At 52.1% G+C, this 20,166-nt stretch overlaps 2 protein-coding genes across 47 annotated transcripts in view; one reads left to right on the forward strand and one right to left on the reverse strand.

The window, feature by feature from the left end:
• The window catches only part of LOC110471252 (C-type lectin domain family 2 member D), a 36,301-nt gene extending 26,086 nt beyond the window's left edge, over positions 1 to 10,215 (forward strand). For 7 of the 38 annotated variants that reach the window (XM_085567416.1, XM_085567415.1, XM_085567414.1 and 4 more), the window contains one exon: positions 483 to 1,296. In XM_085567416.1, coding sequence (XP_085423542.1) covers positions 483 to 900 — 418 coding nt within the window. In that variant the 3' untranslated portion in view covers positions 901 to 1,296. Of the gene's footprint in view, positions 1 to 482 lie in introns of all 38 variants that reach the window. The other 31 variants (XR_014951503.1, XR_014951505.1, XR_014951507.1 and 28 more) reach the window with 31 other exon arrangements.
• Positions 10,216 to 11,222: 1,007 nt separating this feature from the next.
• LOC110471228 (glutamine-rich protein 2) lies at positions 11,223 to 17,802 on the reverse strand. Of its 9 annotated transcripts, none has more exons than XM_085567402.1 (16): positions 17,293 to 17,802; positions 16,901 to 16,987; positions 16,574 to 16,678; positions 15,886 to 16,158; positions 15,675 to 15,766; positions 15,405 to 15,513; positions 15,054 to 15,242; positions 14,671 to 14,796; positions 14,405 to 14,467; positions 13,920 to 14,084; positions 13,646 to 13,764; positions 12,932 to 12,997; positions 12,523 to 12,624; positions 11,987 to 12,083; positions 11,722 to 11,815; positions 11,223 to 11,380 (listed from the first exon to the last, which is right to left on the reverse strand). In XM_085567402.1, exons 1-16 carry the CDS (start codon positions 17,659 to 17,661, stop codon positions 11,331 to 11,333), a joined length of 2,106 nt encoding a protein of 701 aa, XP_085423528.1. In that variant the 5' UTR covers positions 17,662 to 17,802; the 3' UTR covers positions 11,223 to 11,330. The 9 variants fall into 9 exon arrangements, 7 of the variants coding, with proteins under 7 accessions (XP_085423528.1, XP_085423530.1, XP_085423529.1 ...); XM_085567404.1 differs by having other exon boundaries at positions 11,661 to 11,815; XM_085567403.1 differs by having other exon boundaries at positions 14,671 to 14,793; positions 17,293 to 17,801.
• Positions 17,803 to 20,166: the final 2,364 nt, after the last annotated feature.

Consider the following 20,166-nt stretch of genomic DNA (forward strand, 5'->3'; position numbering starts at 1 on the left):
TTGTGAACAAAAGAATAACACTTAAAAACCATACACTGCAAAATCATATTCATACATACTTCCTGGTTATGCATGCATTCTATTTAAAACAACAACTTCTGCTATTTGTCAACTGTTTCTTTTAATCCCCATGGTGTCTTCGAGTCTGAGCAAGGCCTGAAGAAATTAGTTTCTTCTGATAAGAGACCATAAATTCCTCCTCTCTAGAAGATTTAGGTGTTCTGTGACTGTTATCTCAAAGTGAGTATCTCATTCTTTAACAAAAAAAAAGACTCACATACGTAGTTTCTGTTTTAATGACAAAACTACATTTACCATACTATTGAAATGTAAATAGAGCATGTCTGATCAATATAACATAATACATATAGTATTCAATTTAATATTTGTGAAAAGCCAATAATAAAATATGCATTTTTTACACTTGTGGATATAAAATTTGTTCAAAGACTACTTGTGGGTGATGACATTTGCTTTTCCAGCGGGCACAGCTTGTGTCGGGAACTGAGACCAGGAACACCCAGGGGTGGTTCAAGGACAGGCAGTTTCAACCTGTGGCATGCCAACCCCCAGCACTCCTTTCTCCTCGCCAGGAGAGCAGCATGGCCACGACAGCTGCACAAAACCCTGGTGCCAACACTGGCCAGAGCTTCATCTCTTGCTGTTGAAGAGACAAAAACCCCTCAGGAGGCAATGGGTGAGCCACCACAAGCTGTGGTCATAAAGACTTTTGGAGGACTGGATGAGACCTGTGAGGTGAGATCACTTTCCTATGATGAATCAGGCCTTCCCTCTCTCACTCCCTGTGAAAAAGAAGCACAAAGTGAAAATATCATAATTTCTTTGTGGGAAAGCAAAGCTCCAGTGCCTGCTTGTAGTTGTGGGAAAAACATAAAGTGAGTTGATCCCTGCTTTCCATGGAAGGCAGTGGAGGGGCATTTTTAGGGGAATTATTTGCTATTGTCCCCCAAAAATGTAAGATTTTTAAGGCAGGATTATACAAACAAGCTGATTGCTTCAGTTGTGGGTTATTTTTTTTGTTTGTTATTGGTTTTTTGTTTTGTTTTGTTTTGTGTTTTTTTTATTGGGTTTTTTTCGTGTTTTTTTTTTTTTTTTTTTTTTTTTTGTTTGGTTTTTGGTTTTTTTTGTGTGCATTCAGGAGAAAATCCTGTCTCACCTGCAATCCCTAAGGAAGGTGTTGGCAGAATCAGAATTTCTGGACTGGAGAGTGAGTGAAGAGAAGAGACACCAGGACTACCTGGTACAGGGGGTCCCTTCTGTTCTTCAGCAGTCTGAATGAGTCTTTGGGTATTTATTTTTCCACAAGCCCCTCTTGAAGAAACACGTGGGATCATATCCAAGAGGCATCCTGGCACCCTGCAAAACTCTAATCCAGTTGGAGTGGTTGGTGCAGATCCTGGGAAGGTTTGGCAAGCACCACCTCCAAGTGCAGCTGCTTATTATCCGCACTTTAAATCAATGTCATGGTGCTGCTCATTTTCATCCCAGGCTGAGCAATAGAGGGACACTTGTTAACATGGAATTAACACTCCCCCCCTGCTTCTCAGAGCCTGGATTGGTTTTGGACAGAATATAGAGGAGAATGGCAACAGGGGAGGGAAAAGGAGAACGGTGGGGTAAAGTAGGTAATTACACTGCAGTCGCTAATCCGCTGCATCCCCAGCCCTGCCCTATTGTTACAGCCTCCCTGGATACAGCGGAAGCACTTTTGTCCTTTAACTCAGAAGGGAAAATTCAGGTCTGGGGGTTGCATATACATTTCTTGTCTCCTCCGGGAGAGGAGTGAAGCCGAGCGGCGCCGCATATGAGGCTGAGTTTGAGCGGCTGCTGGCAGAGCCGGAGCGCACCGTGCTGGGGCTGCTGGCTGAGCTGGACCACACCTTCTAGCTACCCGTGCCGAAAAATCACTGCCGGTGGCCGGGGGGGTTGCACAGCTTCACAGACTCATCGGGCAGCTAGAGGCCAGGTGCTTACCCCTGATGAGTGCTGTTCTTACCTGAAAGCTGTCCCAAAGTGCTGCCTATGGGGTCTTGAATTCCCTTTTTTCTCCCTTTTTCCTTTTAGGATGTTTGGAGCATAATAAGCCGGTATGTGGCGACTGGTTGCTTCATATCCCTATCACTCCAGCTGTGGAGAGGTGCTTGGCTGCTACATCCATCACATAAAACCTTTCCCTGTAATTTCTTTTCTCAGCTTGAGTGAAATGAGGCTCCACCTCCCTTCGGGGCTCACCAAGGAGCTGGAGAAGAGCCTGAGCTCCTGCTGCCACGAAAGTGATGCTCTGTGGGAGGCTCTGGAGAAGTTCAGAGGTATTTGAGTAGAAATTGGATATTTTAGGAGAATTCAGAGGAATTTTATGAAAATATGGGGGCTTTGGGGAAGAATGCAGAGGTATTTGGGATAATTCAGATATTAGGCTATACTGGGGGAGGAATTCAGTTATTTTGGGAGGAATTCAGTTGCATTTTGGGATAATTTAGTTATCTGGGGAGAAGGCAGAGGCATTTCAGGAGGAAGAGGAGCTTGTGCAAGGGAAGGGTAGCAGAAGGCTCTGCACCTGCTCACTCCCCCACCTTCTTCCCTCCCCCCAGACACAGATTGCCCCATGGGTCTCGCCACAACAAAGACAATGCTGGAGACTGGCATGACTCCTCTCCCACAGCTTTTGGCAGAGAGAAAAAGTGTGCAGTGGGATGAGGAGGAGGAGCAGGATGAGGCCAGAGAACCCTGCTGAGGCTAGGAGCTGGCTGGTAGCTCTCAGGTGGTCATTGCCAGGAGATGCAGGACGTGGACACAGTAGGTGGACTCTGCAAGATGCCACCTGTGCATCTTCATCCTAGGTGCTGCCCATACTCCTAGGGAGACAAATGGTTTTATTATGAGAAGCTCCCCTTCCAGCTGCTTCAATTAGCAACCAATCTTGTGTTGCTGCTCACCATGTAGGTAATGAATTAAAAAACAAAAAATACCACCCCCAATTTTCCTTTTGTGTATATGTGTGTGTGTGTGTGTGTGTGTGTGTGTGTATGCATCAGCTAGATTTTAAGGTCTGCTGGGCCAGGGAGAAGGGAGCAGGTGAGCGAGGGGCAGCGGGATACACGGGTCCCGGTTCTCGGGTGCGGAGTGGCGGACACGTCCCGGGGCCTAAACTTGTTTAGAAAGCAGCACGTCTCGCTCTTCCCTGCCTCTGGAAGCGGCTGCCCGGCTCTGGCTGTCGTCACTCGGCTGTCCCCACACGATAAGCAGCGCAGTAAGCGGCGACTCCCCGCGGGACCGCGCCTGTTCCGTCCCGCGGTGCAGCTCTCAGCGGCCATCCCCTGCTGCGGCTCTTTATTTATTTTATTCTGCTCTGTACGTTCCATTCGCATCTCGCCCCGCTATCGGTGCAGCCCTTTAGGTGACACCTGTCAGGGCGACAATCACCTCCCGGCACAGCTGCTAGCGGCTGGCGGCCGGGCAGCGGCCGGAGCGGCTCGGGCCGCGCTGCCCGCTCCGTGCGCCTCCGGCAGCGCCCTCGGGGCAGCTTTCCTGGTGACTCCGACACCGGCACGGCTGGGCTCGGCTCCGGTATCGCCTCCTCGCCCCGAGGGGCGGCCCACCTACACCGCACCGCCACGGCCACCCAGTTTTTATTTCACTTCAACCCTCCCAAGCTGGTATCCACATGAGCTCCAGGGAACTCTGCTCTCTTACCACATTCTTGCTTTAATCCTTGTCTCCTGGAGCCCCCTTCTGGCCTCACTGCCTCCCCCGGTGCAGCCGGAGGGGTAAGAATTTGCCTTGTAAATAAGTCGTCCCTCCCAGGCCTCCGCTGCCTGCGTTCCCATCTGTCCGTACGTCGCCGCTGGCGCTGTTCACGGTGGGAATGTCGGTCCCGCCCGGGGCTGCCTCTGCTTGGCAGGCTCGGGACACCGGCACCAGCTCTCGCCCCGCCGCCGCCTCCAGGAGCGCCTGGCCCGGCCTCTTCGGGTGCACGCTGCCCCGAGTCCGTCCTGTAAGCAACCGTGGCCAAGGGAAACGCCATCAGATACCTCCAGGGCGAAACCACGTACCCTGTTTGCTTGGCTTTCTTCCAGGATCCTCTCATGTACCTGAGCTGCGGCCCCAGTTTCTGCTGGCGCTGCCGGTCGCACTCTGTGCCGGCAGTGCCATTACTGTGCAGTAGAGATAACCAGGTTTTAGCTTTTATATTTTTCAAATTCTGTACTGCTTTAGTGTGTAGTTCTGAGCTTCATATTCAGGGATAATTAACTCTCTTCACAGAGTAAGTGGACAAAACAATTCCTTCTATAGCTGGGGACCAAGGACAACCGATCCAAATCTCAGACCCAAGAGCATAAGCAATGGTAGACTGAAGAGAGGAAAACAAGAAGGACGGGACTTCCAAACCTAAAGCTATAATTGGACAATTAACTCCAATATGCTAATGGAACAGAACTTAAAAACGTGGGAGATCTCGTGATCGGTCATCCATTTTGTGACTATTTTGGGTTCAACTTGGGTGTAGTACTGGATGGGCTCCTGTGCTGCCCAAGGTGTATCCATTGAGGCCTTTTAATAAATCCCTACTTTATTCTTTAACTCTGTCTAGCCACTGTTGTAGGTCAGCCTTCACAAGGCATCAATGGCTTCCACCCCAGATGGCAGCTGACCAACGTGATGGTGGCTGTGCAGGATCTGTGCCACAGGCACCAGTGACCCCTCACTCTCTTCTGTCACAGTGATGGAATCCTTGTCTGCACCACCTACACCGAGCATCGCACCAATCCTGCCGTGCTGCTCAAAGAGGCCTCTTGCTGCTACAAGGGGAGCAGATCCCTGGCTCAGACACTCTCCACCTGCCTGAATGACACTAATTTCCCTTCAAACTCAGCCCCCAGAATATGTATTTTGAGCAGAGGCAAGGATTTTCCCTGTCTTTCTGGGTGGGGGGGAAAAGCAATGCAAACATCTAGAAACCAAAACTAAGCTGAAATGCTGCCATTTCATAGGGTTAAGTATGAAACAGTATAGTGGGTGGTAGTTTTGGGACCAAAACTAAATACTGGAGATTTCAAACTCCTGCTCTCACCTGGCACCTGTGCTGTGGAGGGTTCCTATTATGCTTCCAGGCACAGAGGGGAAAAGGGGGTCCCCAAAGGGTGTTTGGACTTGGCTGTGGGAGCAAGGAGTGGGGGAAAGGGGATGGAAGCATGGTCAGAACTTTTTAAGGTCTGGTGGCAACTTTTTTACAGGGGACCTTGGAGAGATGGCATACATATCCCAGCCTATCTGGGAGACCTGTAGTGCCCAGGTATCACTGTTTGTTTACATAACTGTGTGAGTAAGGTGAGGGTGTGCATGCAGCATAACTGTGAAATTAATTATAACATAGATATGAATGTACATATCTGCTTCAGTGCAGTGGAGGGTGAGGATGGGGCCATCTGTGCTGGCCATATCCCTTCTCCTTCTTTTCTTCCTTTGTCCAGGAGTATAAACCCCCTTTCTCTGCAGAAGGAGTTTGAACTGTGCAGGAGGAGAAGCGATGTGCTGGGCTGACTGAGGCAGCAAAGGAGACAAGACAGGAGATGCTGCTGGGTGGTGCTGCCATCTGGGTGCACCATGGGGGTGACACTGCTTCATTCCCCCTCCAGCATCCTTCTCCTTCTCCTTCATCCCCCAGACTCGAGTCAGTGCTGCCAAGCAGAAGCTGCGAGTGATACTGAAAGGGTTCCACCAGGTGCTGAGTGACCAGGAATCACAGTTTCTTTCCCAGTTCCATCGCCTGTGCTGGAGGTTGGAGGAACAGCAACGTGGTGAAGCTGTTGAGATGGATCTGCAATGCCATGCAGAGCTCCAGGCCAAGTGCCAGCAACCAGATGGTGACCTGCTATGGGTGAGATAAAACTTGGCCTCAGAATCTGGTTCCCCCTTTTTGGCTTTTATTCACAGGAAAGCAGCCCTAAGCATCTTTCTCCCTCTCCAGGATGTCTGAACCACCTTGAACAGCTATTGGAGCCAAAAAACATCACCAGGAACACCAGTTTTGGCCCCCAGCCCTCAATTTTTTGGATCTTCTTCTCTCCCTGTGTTCTTTTCCTCTGGGATTTTTGCTTTGAAGCTAGAGAGGATTGATGATTAATCCAAAATTTCATGATGATGGGGGAATCTTCCATCGTATCTTGCAGGAGTGGGAGCCTTGCCCACAGAAGTAAAGATGTCCCAGTGGTTCTCTAGCAATGGGGAAAGGAAATTTGGGAATTTCTTGGCATTAAACACCCCAGTTTACTCCCCCTGAGGTGCACAGAGAGGAAGGTACATCCATCACTGCTGTTGATGTCAGAACTGGAAACAGCTTGAGGATTCAAAAAATCAACATACTGGAGAGGCAGTGATACAATTAAAGGTTCATGGAGGGTCAAAATTAGCAAAAAAGGGAATTTATTAAGCAAAAATGGGAAGGCAGATTTGGCTGGAAAGTGAAAACATGGCAGATGCTCATTTATTTAAAAGAAAATCAGAGATTTATTCCTGATTAGCCTTAAGGGATAGAAGACTGAAGGTGGGAGGTGCAGAATGCTGTTGATGCTTAATTAGCATCCAAATTAGAACACTAATTATCTGTGGAGAGAGGTGATGCCTCAGATGAAGGGGGCTGTGTCTCCCACCTCAGATGCCTTCTCTGTGCAGCAGGGTGGATATGGGGAAGGCTCAGGGCCAGATCCAGAGCTAAAAATCTTCGGGGTCATCTTCTATTTCCAGACATCTTGGAATGCTCTCTGGAGGAAGCCTCAGAGGGATACCAGATAGGTGAGTCTGGCTTCAGGGACTTACTGAACCCCCATTTGGGCTCTGTGCCTGGAGCTGATGCTCTGGTGCAGTTTTTGGAGGTGATATTCCAATGCATAGAGGCTCATGAACATCCCTCTCCCTGCCAGCAGCCGTGACCCTGAATCCAGTCTCAGCTCACACCCGAATCCTGGTGTCAGTGGATGGCTGGACTGCAGGCCACTGGGAATCACCCCCAGCTCCTCCACCCTCAGGAATGGAGTGTTTTGAGTGTCTCTGCTGTGTTTTGGGTCACCAGGACTTTGTAGGGGACTGTCATTGCTGGGCCATGGAGGTTTGTCCTGGTTCCAACTGGGCACTGGGGGTGGCTTGGGAATTCGTGTCCCATAAGGATCTCAGCCCCAAACATGGGGCTTGGGCTATGGGGCAGTGGTTGGGGCAGCTGCAGGCTCTCTCCTGGCCCAGCTCTATGTCTCTGCCCCACAACCACACTGTCCAACGCATTGAGGGCAGGTGGCTTTCCGTGATGCTGATAGTCTGACTGAAGTCTTTGCCTTGCCCCCACCCACTTTCACACTCTGGCCAATGCTCTGGCTGGGCCAGGGGCCAGCTTCGCTCATCCTCTGTCCTTGAGTCCCCCAAAAATCCACTATGAACCTCCCAAGTCTAAACACTTCCACCACCCTAGCAAACACTCCACTCGAACAACAAACAGCTCCACTCTTCTGACAGCTCATTTAATTTTCCTTACAACATCTAATTTAACAATCTTATTTCACTTTTTTGCTTCTCAGTGGGAGAACAGAGGTATTTTTAATTTCTCAGCTTTTTGTTAGTAGAAGCATGGACCAGTTAAACAGGAAGAACGTCCCTAAAAGATTTTTAAAAACTTACCTTGAGGAAGAAAATGGGCTTTTCTGGTGCTGCTAGATGTCTCATGGTAAGGTTTTGCAAGCGGAAACTTTTCTGCTTGGGATTTGTAGATAATTTAGGGGAAGTGGGTTAAAACCATGTTTCATGTCTCTCAGAATCACTCAGGCTTGGGCCTTTTCAGGGCTTTGTATTCACTGCCAGCATGTAAGCAGGGAGAGAGGCCACAGACAGAATTTCATCCCCCATTTCACTGCCTACAAGTGACTAGAAGGGGAACAAAACTAAATGAACTGGTATCTTGAAGCAGCAGCAGGTTGCTGTTAGGGTTCAGCCATGTAACAAAGTGCTGTTATCAGCAAGTGCAGACAGGACTGGGCAGGTCTCTGCCTCTTGCAGTTCCCGTCACTCCTTTGCTGCCAGAATTGCCTCCTCATCCACCTGCACTCTTCACCTTAGTCTGAGGAAGAGGAGATGCTACCAGTAAAGGCAGCAAGTTTTATCTTCAGGACCCTAATTTTAGACAAGGGTCCTGACAAAACACAGGTCACAGCTAAACCCACATAACAGCCCTGCTCAGTTGTATTATTAGTTTTTTCCCTGTTTGGCTCATGGTGAGGTTGGTCTTTCCTTGAAAGACAAGGTCCAGTGATGTGTAAAGCAAAGCACTTCTTTGTAGCATCCTGCTCTAATAGTTGAATTTCCAACCCTCCATCCACTTTTCATCTGAAAAGCTTTATGAATATTTAATTTGAAAGTCCATTAAAGGAAAAAAAAAAAAAAAACAAACCAAACCCCACCTTTTAGTGTAACTCAGTGTCCCCACAGCTTGCTCTCCAGGATTGGAGGGGCAAGGAAATCAGCCTCTTTTTACTCAAGGGCAGCTCAACAGTGTCCTGTCAGCAGCTGGGAGAGCAGATGGTTGGGTGTGGAGGGTGCACAGTCCCCAGTCCTTGAGCAGAAGCAGCAGATGCACCTTGTAGCCCTCCCACAGGGACTCTTGGACCTCAAAATCCTCCTGAGTGACAGGCACACCTCATACCAACCCATGAAAGAGGCTGTGGGGAGTAGCTGAAGGGGTATTTTTTGCTGCACAAGGGTGGAAATTTTTTTCACAAAACTGGAGCCCAGGGTGGATTTTGTGGGGGTCTGGGGCTTGAAGATGAGCATTCCCATGGGGGAGTTTTAGCCATTGCCTCCTGCTTCTCTCCATGCTGCTCTTCCTCCACTAACACCTCCGGATCAGATCGAGTGGTGCACTTCCAAGGCAAGTGCAGCAGGCATGGAGGGGCAAACCTGAGAGAGGACTGCAGGTCCTCCAGGGTGTTAATCTTCTCCTGCTGCTCACTGAGGTCCACTGTAAGTGGAAAGAGGTGGATTTTGGGGATGGGTTTACAACTATTCAACTTTTAATCAACTGTTAATGATTTGTTGGTGTTGGTGGGTGCTTATAAAAATGGAGATCAAAAGGCACATTTTAAAATCAGCAGCTTGTTACCTCCAGAAGTCATAAAATACAGCTCCAGTGCAAACCAGAGGGGTGTCTTTGTTTTTAGTCCTCTGGTTTTGGGTATCCTCTGGTTTGCTCTATTTTGGGCCTTCTCCTCAAGGGAGCAGCTAGCACAGTGGGAGATGGGGATTTTCCACCTCAAAACAATGCCCACAGGGAAGAAACCCCCAAACTAGGGAGGAACTTGTTAAAGAAATGGTGGCCTCCGCGCTGCTGCCTTGAGGAGAAAGTGCTCCCCAACCCCTTTGTTTTTGATGAGGGTTGATAAACGCCCAACCCCCTTGTTTTTGAGAAGACTGTCCCCTTTTAAGTGAAAATAAGACTTGTTGCTTTCAGCACTACCAGTGGACATGGGGAAGAAACAGCTCCAAAAATATTCCCAAACCCTTCCAGAATTAGCCTATATGCTGCTTGGGGGAAGGGGAGGCTTAAGTTTTTCAGGTGTCACCAGTTTGCCCAGTTCCCCCCTCCAGCAACCTTTCCTCCTCTTTTTACCCAGTTTATTGGGATAAAATGTTATAATTTAATTTATTTTTTTTCCATTTTATAATTTCTCTTTCTCTGATAAGAGATTTTTTCTCCCCAGAATGAAGCAAAGCAGGATGTTTCTCCCTCCAAGTCCCTTCATTGACCAAAATCCCCTCCAAAAAGCCACATCTGAGGGTTTATTTAAGCTAAAAAATTTTAAATTTAAAAATTTGAAATTTAAATTTAAATTTTAAAAAATTTAGATTTTTAAAACATAGGATGAAACACTATAGTGCATCATAGGGCCTTAGCAGCATGAATAGAGCTGATAGCTGGGTTGAGCAAAAGAGATCTGAATTTTGGGTAATTTTTACTTTTTGCCTTTTATTCTGTAAAACATTCACTCTGTATGGACCCATGCTTTAGACCTGAATTTCCTACATGGAGGAATTTCCCCCTGGAGCTACAGTGAGCCAGCTGTGCTTTGCTGCTCACCCAAATCATCCACACAAAAACTTACACAAAAAAATTATGAACTGAACTTTGTCTTTAAATAAACTGGTTGAACTCAGTGATTTACTGTGTCACTCATAACTTGTGTCTGGTGTCTTAGGCAAGGTGGTTTTGAGCCACACTGCAGTGCTGCCCCAGGTGGGACTGTCCAGGGAATGGGGACAGGCAGAGGTGGGGATATTCAGGGAGAAACTGATCTGGGAGAACAAAGACATCTGGGATGGGGAGTTGAGGACTTAGCAGGGAAGGGACCTCTGGGACTGGCTGGGGACCCAGGGAGGTCAGGGAGCTCTGAGGCAGATGACATGCAGTGTTGCAGGTCAGGGGTGGGTGACCTGCCCAGCTCCATGCCCCTCTGCTCCCCCTGAACACTTCTGCTGGGTCAGAGTTCACCACTCCCATGTCTGTCCTCAACAGCCAGCCCAGGGGAAGAATGAACTTCTTCATACTGGCACTTCCGTTTGACCAGCAGTGACTGATGTGACTGGCCATAAAATAATGATGCCAAGAAGCAGGAGGACACTGATAGTTCAAAGCAGGTCCAAGCCCACTGTAAAGACCAGATTAATGCCGTGAATGCGGTGTCCTGGGAGCAGTCAGGAAGGAGCACTCCGGTTTCCAGGCCACAAGAAGGTGCTCCAGCTCACTCCTCACCGAGTGTAAATCATGGATGATGATGATATTAAACCCTACACTGAGTCTGATATGGGAGAGACAGCAGTGCTGCTCGGGCTCATCTCAAGTTCCCCCAAGATGTGTGGCGTTGCTGCAGCCTCGCCAGAGCTCAGTTCAGGGGCAACAGCAGCATGGGTGGAGAGGCAACTCAGGGACTACACCTTTTGCACCTCCACAGCCCATGGCTTGGGACAACCCCAGCCTCTCCACCTGGCTCAGGGACACCCCCCACATACCCACAATCACCCAGCCTGGGGCTTCACCCTGAGCTCTGCTGCTCCTGTCCCCACCAAAACTTTGCCCTTCCCTGTGGTACCTGTCCAGCTTTAGGGTGGCAGCTCTGAAGCAAACGGTTAGTTTTGAGATCAGTCTTGCTTAGAATATCTCAAACACAGCAGGTTACATTTTTTTATTAGCTTGAAAAGAAATCCCTTGAGGCAGCTGTCCCAGTCTTTTCTTCATGCAGGGCTCTAAGCATCCATTACCAGCTAGCTGCATGGGATCAGTGTTTGAGGTCAGAAGCTGGCTGGTGCTCTGCTAGGGTGGTGGGGCCTGATGGTGGGTATGAAGAACAGAGGTAAGCACCCTGAAGCCCAGAGACATTTACATGGCCAGAGAACCCCAGGGACAGGGTACTGTCCCCTGCCCTCCAACATAGGGGCTGTTTTCCACACTGGCCAGGGCCATCTCCACACTGCACTCCATCTTGAACACACCCAGGGACTAGCTGTCCCATCCACCAGTCAATCCCTCCATCCTGCTTCCACCCCTCCTCAGCCTGCCCCAGACCCTCCCTGCACCTGCCCAGGTGTGCAAATAGAGCCCTGCTCACCCATCGCCAGAAAACAGCTAGGGGTCTCTCCCCCCAGCCCTGGTGTCCTGACAGGCCATACCCAGCTCGTCCTGTGCCCTCTTTGCCACCTCAGGCCTGTGCTCCTGGCCCTGATCCACATGGTCATCCACACCCAGCAGCTCAGTCACGCCAGGCTGGGAAGGACAGAATGGCTGGATGCAATGTGGGGCTCAATTCAGCATTCCCCTAGCAACACTCCCCACCCATCTCTCCTTGAGGAAACTGAGGTAGGGGGGCTTCCAGATGCTCAGCATCTCTCTCCCAGCCTTGATCCTCCCTGGCATTCCTCCCTTCACCATCCCTACCTTTTTAGAGAGGTGTAGGACAGCCTTGAGTGGCGCACTGGATGTGTCCTGACCCTTGCAGCTCTGCACCTTGAGGAACTTGCTAATGACCAGCTTCCTGAGGGATGGGGCATGGAGATGCTCATTGTCCACCACTGTGGTACCTGGGCTTCATCCCACTGTGCCAGAAATGGGGGAGAGGGAGAGGGTGCTCCCTACTGACGCATGTCCCTGCCGACTCCCCTGCAGCTGCTGCAGGAAACCCATGCCTGTCCCACTGTGTTGAGTCCCCACCAAGCTTGAGATCAGGCTGAGACCAGATACAACTGGCAATATGTGGCTTCAGTGCCACTGAGACCAGGGCTTGAGCAGTGCAGTAGGGACTTTAAAAGCCCAGACACCTGCGGCAAGTGGACCCTTTGTGACCCACTCTGCTCCCATGCCCTGACCAGGCCCCCTGGCCTGCTCTGTCCCCCATTCAGGGCAGAGATCTCCCTTGCCAAGACAGGACTGCCCAGCATCCCAGAGGCCAGTGATGGGTCCCCATGTCCCGTTACCTGTGACCGTGCTGTTGTGCTTGCTCCTCTGTGGTGATGGTAGAGGGGTGTACAGTGTGGCTGCTAGGCAGTGGTGGTAAGAGCGGCAGTGTGTCAATGTGCCTGGGGAGGGCAGGAGCGGTGGGTGGGTGACAAGGGACAAATGATCCACCCCAGCTTGGGCAGAGCACCAAAACCCATAGGCTTGTACCCCACAGATCCCTCTGCCTGCTGCCCTCAGGGTGGTGTTCCTGGAGGGAACATTCCACATCTGAAACGCATGGCTTCAGAGGGGGCTCAGCAGAGTCAGACCCTCCAGACCCCTCAGCAGAGTCTAACCCTTGTGCCTGAGACAGCAGGGCATCACCAGCACCCATCCCCTGTCCCACCCACACAGACCCCCAGTATACCGGTGCTGGGTGCTACTCACGGGCCAGGCACCTGCATGTTGAGCTGCCGGTCGCAGGACAGGCACTTGTAAGGAACCAGCAGCTGCCTAAGGGAGGAAGGGCTGGGTGAGCTCCTGACAGGGCTGCAGTGCACACAGCCAGCAGCTCACAGGCAGCAACAGGAGCCAGGCACATTGCTGCAGGGAGCCTCAATGTTTGCAGGTGAAGCTGTGGCACGTTGAGCCTTCCCACCCAAGGGGACAAGGAGATAAGTTTGCCTTGGCAGCACTGGAACTGCTGAACAGTGGCTGTGGCCCATAGCTGCCCAGAGCAGGCAGAGATACGAGGGAATAAGGGAAAGGGTGCAGGCACCCACACTGCCATCCAAACCAGCCCTTTCCCCAGTGTCATCACCTTGTCAGTGCTCACAACTCCCTTGCATCTTGCCAAGGTGGGCAGGTCATGACTGAGGCCTGTGGAACCATGTGTTGCACCCTTGCCCAAGTGAACAACCCTGTGTTCTCCATCCTTGAACCTCTGCACCCACACCCCAGTTCTGGTTTGGACAGCTCTGTTTTGCAGATGTCCATTTGTGTGCTTCCTTTGATGTGGGGAACCTGATACTGATGGGTGAAGAAGGTGTAGCTGCAGCATCCCTGCAGTTTGTTGCCTACATTCTTCTGGGGTCAGGGTGCTATACAGGAAGGAACAGGCCAGTGCTGTTGCCAAAGCCAGTACCATCCCACTGCACTCACTGCTTAATTCCAGCAGCATCATCAATCTCTACCGTCAACTCATCCTTGAGATCTTTAATGTTCCTTGCCCAGGTATTCTCTAGCTGCTTCTGGAAAGGCCCAAGCTCCAGGCGATCCAGCTGTCAACAGATGTACACCCTTAGCCAGCTGCTCCAGGATGGAATATGGCAGTCCACAGGGAAAAGCCAGCAGAAGGGGAAACCTCAGAGGGAGGTTGCCTCAGGCTGGAAAGCACCCAGGGAGTTTTGTTCTGTGAGGATACGGCACCCCTCACCTTGGAGTCCAGGGCATCACTGAACCGCTGCTGGGCCTCCTGCCAGCGCTGCTCCTGACCTAACACCCGTCTCAGCAACTCCCGCATCCTGTCCTCCAGACGCTCCATGCTCGCATCAAAATGGGCACAACTGACTTTGCTGCCCAGGGCAGCTTTGTCCACTTTCTAGCAAGGAGGAAAGGCAGGAAAGCAGTGGAGACAGGGCCAGCATGTGTTGGGGACAGAAGCAGAAATGTTCCTGTGGGGCCATCGTGCCCTTTTCAGGGTTGCGTGGCCTGCTCACCCCATCACCCCCAGGGGGTCAAAGGGACTTAAAGAGGGAGACAGAGGGACTTGGCAAGGAATCTGCAGCCAGTCTGGAAGTAATCACACCCTCCCCCTTCCCCATCCAGGCCAGTTTTGCCACTGCGCACCCAAAGGGAAAAGGGCATTTACCACCCTGCCCAAGGTCCCTTGGGCTGAAGATGGACCTCTCAAGACCTTACCAGCAGCAGCAAGTCCTCCTTGTCTGCTTTCTTCTCAAGACCCTCCAGGGACCGGAACAGAGCCTTCCAATACAGAAAGCATTTCATGACACCACAGCAGGGTCAGATGTGTTCTGGCCAGCCAGTGCTCCCTGCTCTTTAGGAAAGGCCATTTGAACCAACAAAGGGCTTGCAAGCAGGTGGGCAGGGGATCAGACCTCTGTGTGATCAGACCAGTCTCGGTGTGCCTGGGGGATACTTTGACCCTGTGGGGACCAGCCACCAACCTCAATATCTTTCTGATGCTGGCGATGGTCATCCCGGAGGCTCCCTGTGACGTAGCTGAGCTGCTCACAGTCCCCTTCCACCCGCACAACAGTGGCCTGGATGCTCTTTAGCAGCTCCTCATCCTGCTCCAGGGAGAAAGATGACAAGATAGTGTCATTCAAGGGGTATCTGGCTACCCTCAAGGACAGATCCGGGTTACTTGGCCATGAACCATGAGCCCTCAGTGCCAGCCAGACATTTGTATCAAGGCTTTAATTTCCTGCCATACTGCCAACCCATCCGAACCAAACTGGGAATTAGCAAGGGGCTGCTCTGTATTACAGTGAGCACAGACAGAGAGTCCTGATACAGCCTCCCCCTCACCATGTTGCCACCTGCCCACCTGGGTTTTCTGTGGCAGTGATGTGTCCACCTGAGGTGGCATCAGAGAGTCCACCTGCTGCTGGAGCCTTTCACAGCGGTGTAGGAGCTTCCTCACAAGCTTGGTGTCTGTGATGCGTTCAGGGCACGGTGCTGGTGACTGTCCCTGCTGCTGCCCCACAGTCCCCATCATTGCCCTCAACTCATTCAGCTGCAGAAAGGGGAGAAGGAATTGATGCTGAGATAGAATGGATGCAGCCAGCAGAAGCTGGTGCCCAGATGGCCCTGACCAGGCAGGGAATGTGGCCAGGAACCCAACAAGGAGCAGCCTGCCACTCAAGACAACATCTGGAATGCTGCCTCCAAACCTCACCCGCTCCTGAAGCTGGTCAGCTGTGATCAGCTGCTTCAGTGTGGCATTGGTAATCTTCTGCTCCTCTCTCAGCTCCCTCTGCTCTTGCTTAATCTCCTGCAGTGCAGACCTAGCCAACAAGATGAGGGCACAGGCAGGCTGAGCCTCCACAAGGCCACCTGAGAGGTGAGCTTTGCTTCCCAAACCCGATGCTCCTGGATTGCCAGCCCCCATACCTCCCAGCTCCCCTGCAGCCCTGTAGGATACAAAATCCTCTGCCCATCCTCTTACTCCAGCTGTGGAGGGATCTCGTTGGTGCCATCCACTTCGCACTTGGCTACAGCCACACCCAGATTTCCAAGGGCATCCTGCAGCTGTCTGATCTGGGAAGAGTGGTAGTGGCAGAGTCAGGGCATGGACCCCATGGTCTCCTTTGCCTGACTCCTCTCTGCCAACTCCCCCTGGCATCCTTGAAGCCCCTTAGGGACTTCTATGGGCTTACCTTCTCCTTCTCATCCTGCAGATCTCTGGCCAGGTTCTGCAGGGAGGACATCTGGCCCTGGAGCTCAGATAGGTCTCTGATAATGCTCTCCATAGCTGGAATGCCTTCTTGGGAACAAGGCTGTGTCCCAGTGGTGCCACTTTGGGCACTGGGGGCTTCTGTCTGCATTCCAGGGGTGGTGCTCTGGGTACCAGGGCTCTGCCCCAGCTTGTCCATGTCTGAAGTGTGGGGCTTGGCAGGGGTAGGATGGCCGGCAGCATCCTGGAGGTTCCCCTGGAGAGGGACTGCAGTCAGGACCCAGGAGCATCCACAACTGAGCATTTGCCCAAGCCAGAGAGACCCTGGGTGGGCTGTGGCTGCCAAGTAATGATTGATCTTTACCTTCTTTCCTTCCCAGCACCCATTTCCCCTTTTTCAGGGCTGTTTACTTCAAAGTGCATCAGGAACCCTTTGGCTGAGGCAGGCAGTGACCTCTACTACCAGGTTGATTTGCTGGCAGAGTTGGGGCCTCCTAATGGGCAAGGCTGAGTTTCCATGCTTCCCCCACAGGACACCCTTCCCATTCTTCCCTCCCAGTGACCTTCACACTGAGTGACACCCATGGACACAGGGCAGGGGTGGCAGGGCAAGGTCTTGAGAGGCAGGAAAGTGGGGAGAGTCCAATTCCCTCCCAGAGGCAGCAGCTCACCTGGCCAAGTGCTTCCTGGATCATCCGGATGCCCTCTCCCATGTCAGATTGTGTGGCCTTCATCTCATTGATCTCCTTACGGAGATCCTTGCAGAGATCTGTGGTCTAAGAGAGGGGGTGGGGGGGAAAGACCTCAGGGGACGGTCCCTGGGGACCTGCAGGACCTTTGCCTGCACCACGATCTGCACCACCAGATAGTTGGGCACTGTGGGTTGCACTGTCCATTCATCTGGTATGTCCAGGTGAAGATGCAGCTGAACCTCCGCTGCACAGAGAGGTCACTGACTGCTGTCTCAGACCTGCGACAGGCTGATGGTGGCAGCTCACCTGACCAAGTGCCTCCTTGATCCTCTGGATTTCCTCTCCCATGATGGACTGCATGGCCTTAATCCCAGCCATCTCCTTGTGGGCCTCCTGGGAGAGACAGGTGGCAGGGGTGAGCCCCAGGGAAGCAGCTCTCCAGAGACTCCCACTCCTGTCTTTGGGAGCCTATAGCACACTCTGGGTCAGCAGGAAAAGACACAACATGGGAAGGCCCCAAAGCACCCGGAGCAGTGTTTTAGCCCCAGATTTTCTCTCCAAAGCTCCATCCCTTTCCCTCAATGAAAGTCAACATGCTGCTCAGAGCTTGGGCTTCAAGCAAACCTTTGCATAATGGCACAGACCCCAGAGGTGGGGCCGTCTTGGGGGGAACACGCAGGGGGTGGGAAAGCCTCTACCTTGGAGATGCCACTCTCTTTGGGTTCCGTTTTCTCCATCTGTCCCATGTCGGCAGCCACGGAGGTGACAGGAGAGCCGCTCCTGGTGCCCTGCAGCTCATCCTGCTCGGGCGGCTGCTCGCCCGTGTCCCCCGCTCCAGCCCCGGCGCCGGCCCCGCCTTCCTCCTGCGGCGGGCCGGGGCGGGATGCGGCGGGCTGGCTCTGTCCCGGGACAGGCGCGGCTTCCTCGGGGATCACGTCCTGCAGACCCAGCAGGCTCAGGTGTCCCAGTATGATCTTCAGCAGTTTGCGGAGCGCCTCCAAGTTAACACTGACTTCGGGCGTCCCGATGGCCTCATCCAGCAGCTGTGACAGGCTGGCTGAGGCCATGGCTGCTGCCCTGCCTGAAAACACAGCACCTGTCCTTCCTCCGTGCTGGAAGGGAGCTGCAGCTAGGAACGTGGGCAGCTGGCAGCCTCCTTCCTCCTCTTGCTCCCCTCCTGAGCCCGCGGCACGTGTGTGTGTTTGTGCTGCGCTTGTTGCCGGGTAACGCCTGCAGCCGGTTGTCACGGAGTCATGGAAGAGGCCGGGCTGGAAGGGACTGCTTCCAGCTCAGCCCCGTGTTTGCAGCTGTGGTGGGCCAGGGACCCCTGGATGAAGAGGTCCTCCCTGATGGCCCCCTTGTTCATCACCCACCCCACCTTGGATTGGGGAACCTGTGGTTAGGAACTCCAAAATTCCCTTGCTCCCCTTGATCGCCATCTACATTCCACCGTGGGCTGGCAGGGACAGCACTGGGGCACCGAACCCCTCCGTCCCCTTGGGCTGCCCCGTGCAGCGCGGAGGGCAGGGATACAGCTGCCGTGGTGCTTCCAGCCCTGCGGCTGAGCGAGGGTCGTCTGGAACTCAAGTGCTTCAGCAGCTGGCCCGGACACGCACACACACGGACACGCGGCCTGAGTTAGGGACCCCGGGGACTCAGATATCTAGATGGCCTCTGGATAGCACCCAGACGCCCAGATGGGCCCCCAGGACCAGGATGCGATGCAGATGTCTGGGTGGCTCCCCACAACCAGGAGGAGACACACGTGTCTAGGGTTCCCCCCAAGGACAGAATTGGAACACTGACACTGTCCCCTCATGACCAGGAGAGGATCCAGGCATCATTTGAGGGTTCTGAGGGGAGGCAGTTTTGGGGCAGTGAGTGGGGGTTTCCCCATCACCTTCTGCACAGTGTAGTGGGTGCCCTTGGAGCTGCTGTCATCCTAAGGGGATTCCCACTCCACCATCACATTGAACTCCCAAACCTCCTTCACCTCCACTGCCCAGACGTGGAAGGGGACAGCAACTCTGTGGGGCAGCCACTCTGTGGGGCAGCCTTTGCCCCATGACCCTTAGGGTGCAAAATAGTCCCCCAAACCAGTCCATGTCCAACAAACATCCACCATGGACTACAAATACTCCCCCAAAATGCCTGGCCTAGCACATCCAGCCCCCAAATCACCCCCAAAACACACTGACTGCTCCTATTGCCCCCAGCACCTTCCGTCCCAGTATGGCCCAGATCCTGGTACTCTCAACCCAGTGCTGCCAGTACTCCTACACTAGGACTCCCAGATGGGTAGCCCATCTCAGTGCTGCCAGTGTCCACTGAGAACATGCAATGAGAATGCCCTCCCAGCCTGTCAGTAAGCATGTCCTACAAAGCACAGCCAGCCCACTGCCCCCATCCTAGTGCTTCCAGTACATTCAGTCCCAGAGCTCCCACTAGTCCTCATGCCAATGGTGACATGCAGTAGGAAGGCAGCTCTGCCTAAGATTTTCTTTGATGTAACCAGGATTTACAGCTCAAATTTTAAACAAATCACCTCTCCTCTGGTGAGAAACTTGTGAATGATTGTTAACACCCTAGCCCTGACCCTGACATAGCAGGTGTATTTGGGGGGAGTAGAGAGTCATGGAGCTGGGAACAGGGCCACCTCAGTGTGGGGAAGTCACTGCCCATGACCCTCAAATGGCATGTCCCCTAAGAGCCTGAGGGCCCTGACCTCAAAGTATTGTAACCAGTGCCCAGAGGTCCTTGTCCCCAGGAAGTCCCCATTTCCACTGGAGGTCTCCAGCTAGGAGCAGTACCCTGAAATGGGGCTAAGGGTCCCCATAGGTCTGGGGTGGGTCATCAGTCTACGTGTTCTCATGGGTCACCGGGCACCCTGAAGACCTTGACCCTGTGAGGGGCAAGTGATGCGGAAGGGGTTTGTGTGCTGATGCCTCCCTGCCCATGCACCACTGATAAGTTCTGTATCAGAGAAGGTTAAAGAACAAGTGAATTGCACAACTCATGGTGGTTTTTATGCAATTTTAGATCTGTGGAGATGATATAGCTGACCTGTTGACAGGCCTATGTTTATGTGCAAGTGCTTTCTTTGTTCAGAGTTAAGAGTCAACTAAAAGTCCCCGAGTATTTCAGCAGGGATGGGTGTGTGGGTAACCTGGTCCTCCAGGTCAAATTAAATTAAAATCATAAACACTATTCAAAATGCAGAGTCTAATCATGTGATAAGCTTCTGCAGCCCCGAAACTCCTACAAGAACATAACAACATAATATAAAGGGCCAAAATCTGCAGATGCCTTTCTAATAGTGATTCTTTGCCACTCTGCAAATCTTTCAGACCAGGAGACTATGGAAAAGAGGAGCTGCTGCTCAAGCAGGGTGTTTCCACATATATAGAAGGTACATACTTGCAATACTGTGTAAAGAAAAGTATCCTTAGACTTAAAAGGATCTTCAGCATATGGTTTGGTCTCTTGGTTGTGAGTAGATGGCAAAACAATACCACCAACACCTGCTCAGTTGAATCTGATCCAGATAAATAAGTTATAGGTAAACAATCACC

The sequence above is a fragment of the Lonchura striata genome, chromosome Z (genome assembly GCF_050655825.1).
Source record: "Lonchura striata isolate lonStrDom1 chromosome Z, ASM5065582v1, whole genome shotgun sequence".
NCBI classification, from domain to species: Eukaryota; Metazoa; Chordata; class Aves; order Passeriformes; family Estrildidae; genus Lonchura; species Lonchura striata.

Excerpts from the sequence above, each read along its gene's own strand:
- LOC110471228 (XM_085567402.1), bottom strand. The coding sequence starts at position 17,661 with ATGGCCTCAGCCAGCCTGTCACAGCTGCTGGATGAGGCCATCGGGACG. Across the intron at positions 15,514-15,674 it reads GAGATCCCTCCACAGCTGGA|GTCTGCACTGCAGGAGATTA; the intron begins GTAAGAGGATGG and ends CTTGTTGGCTAG. Across the intron at positions 11,816-11,986 it reads TCCTACACCTCTCTAAAAAG|CCTGGCGTGACTGAGCTGCT; the intron begins GTAGGGATGGTG and ends TGTCCTTCCCAG.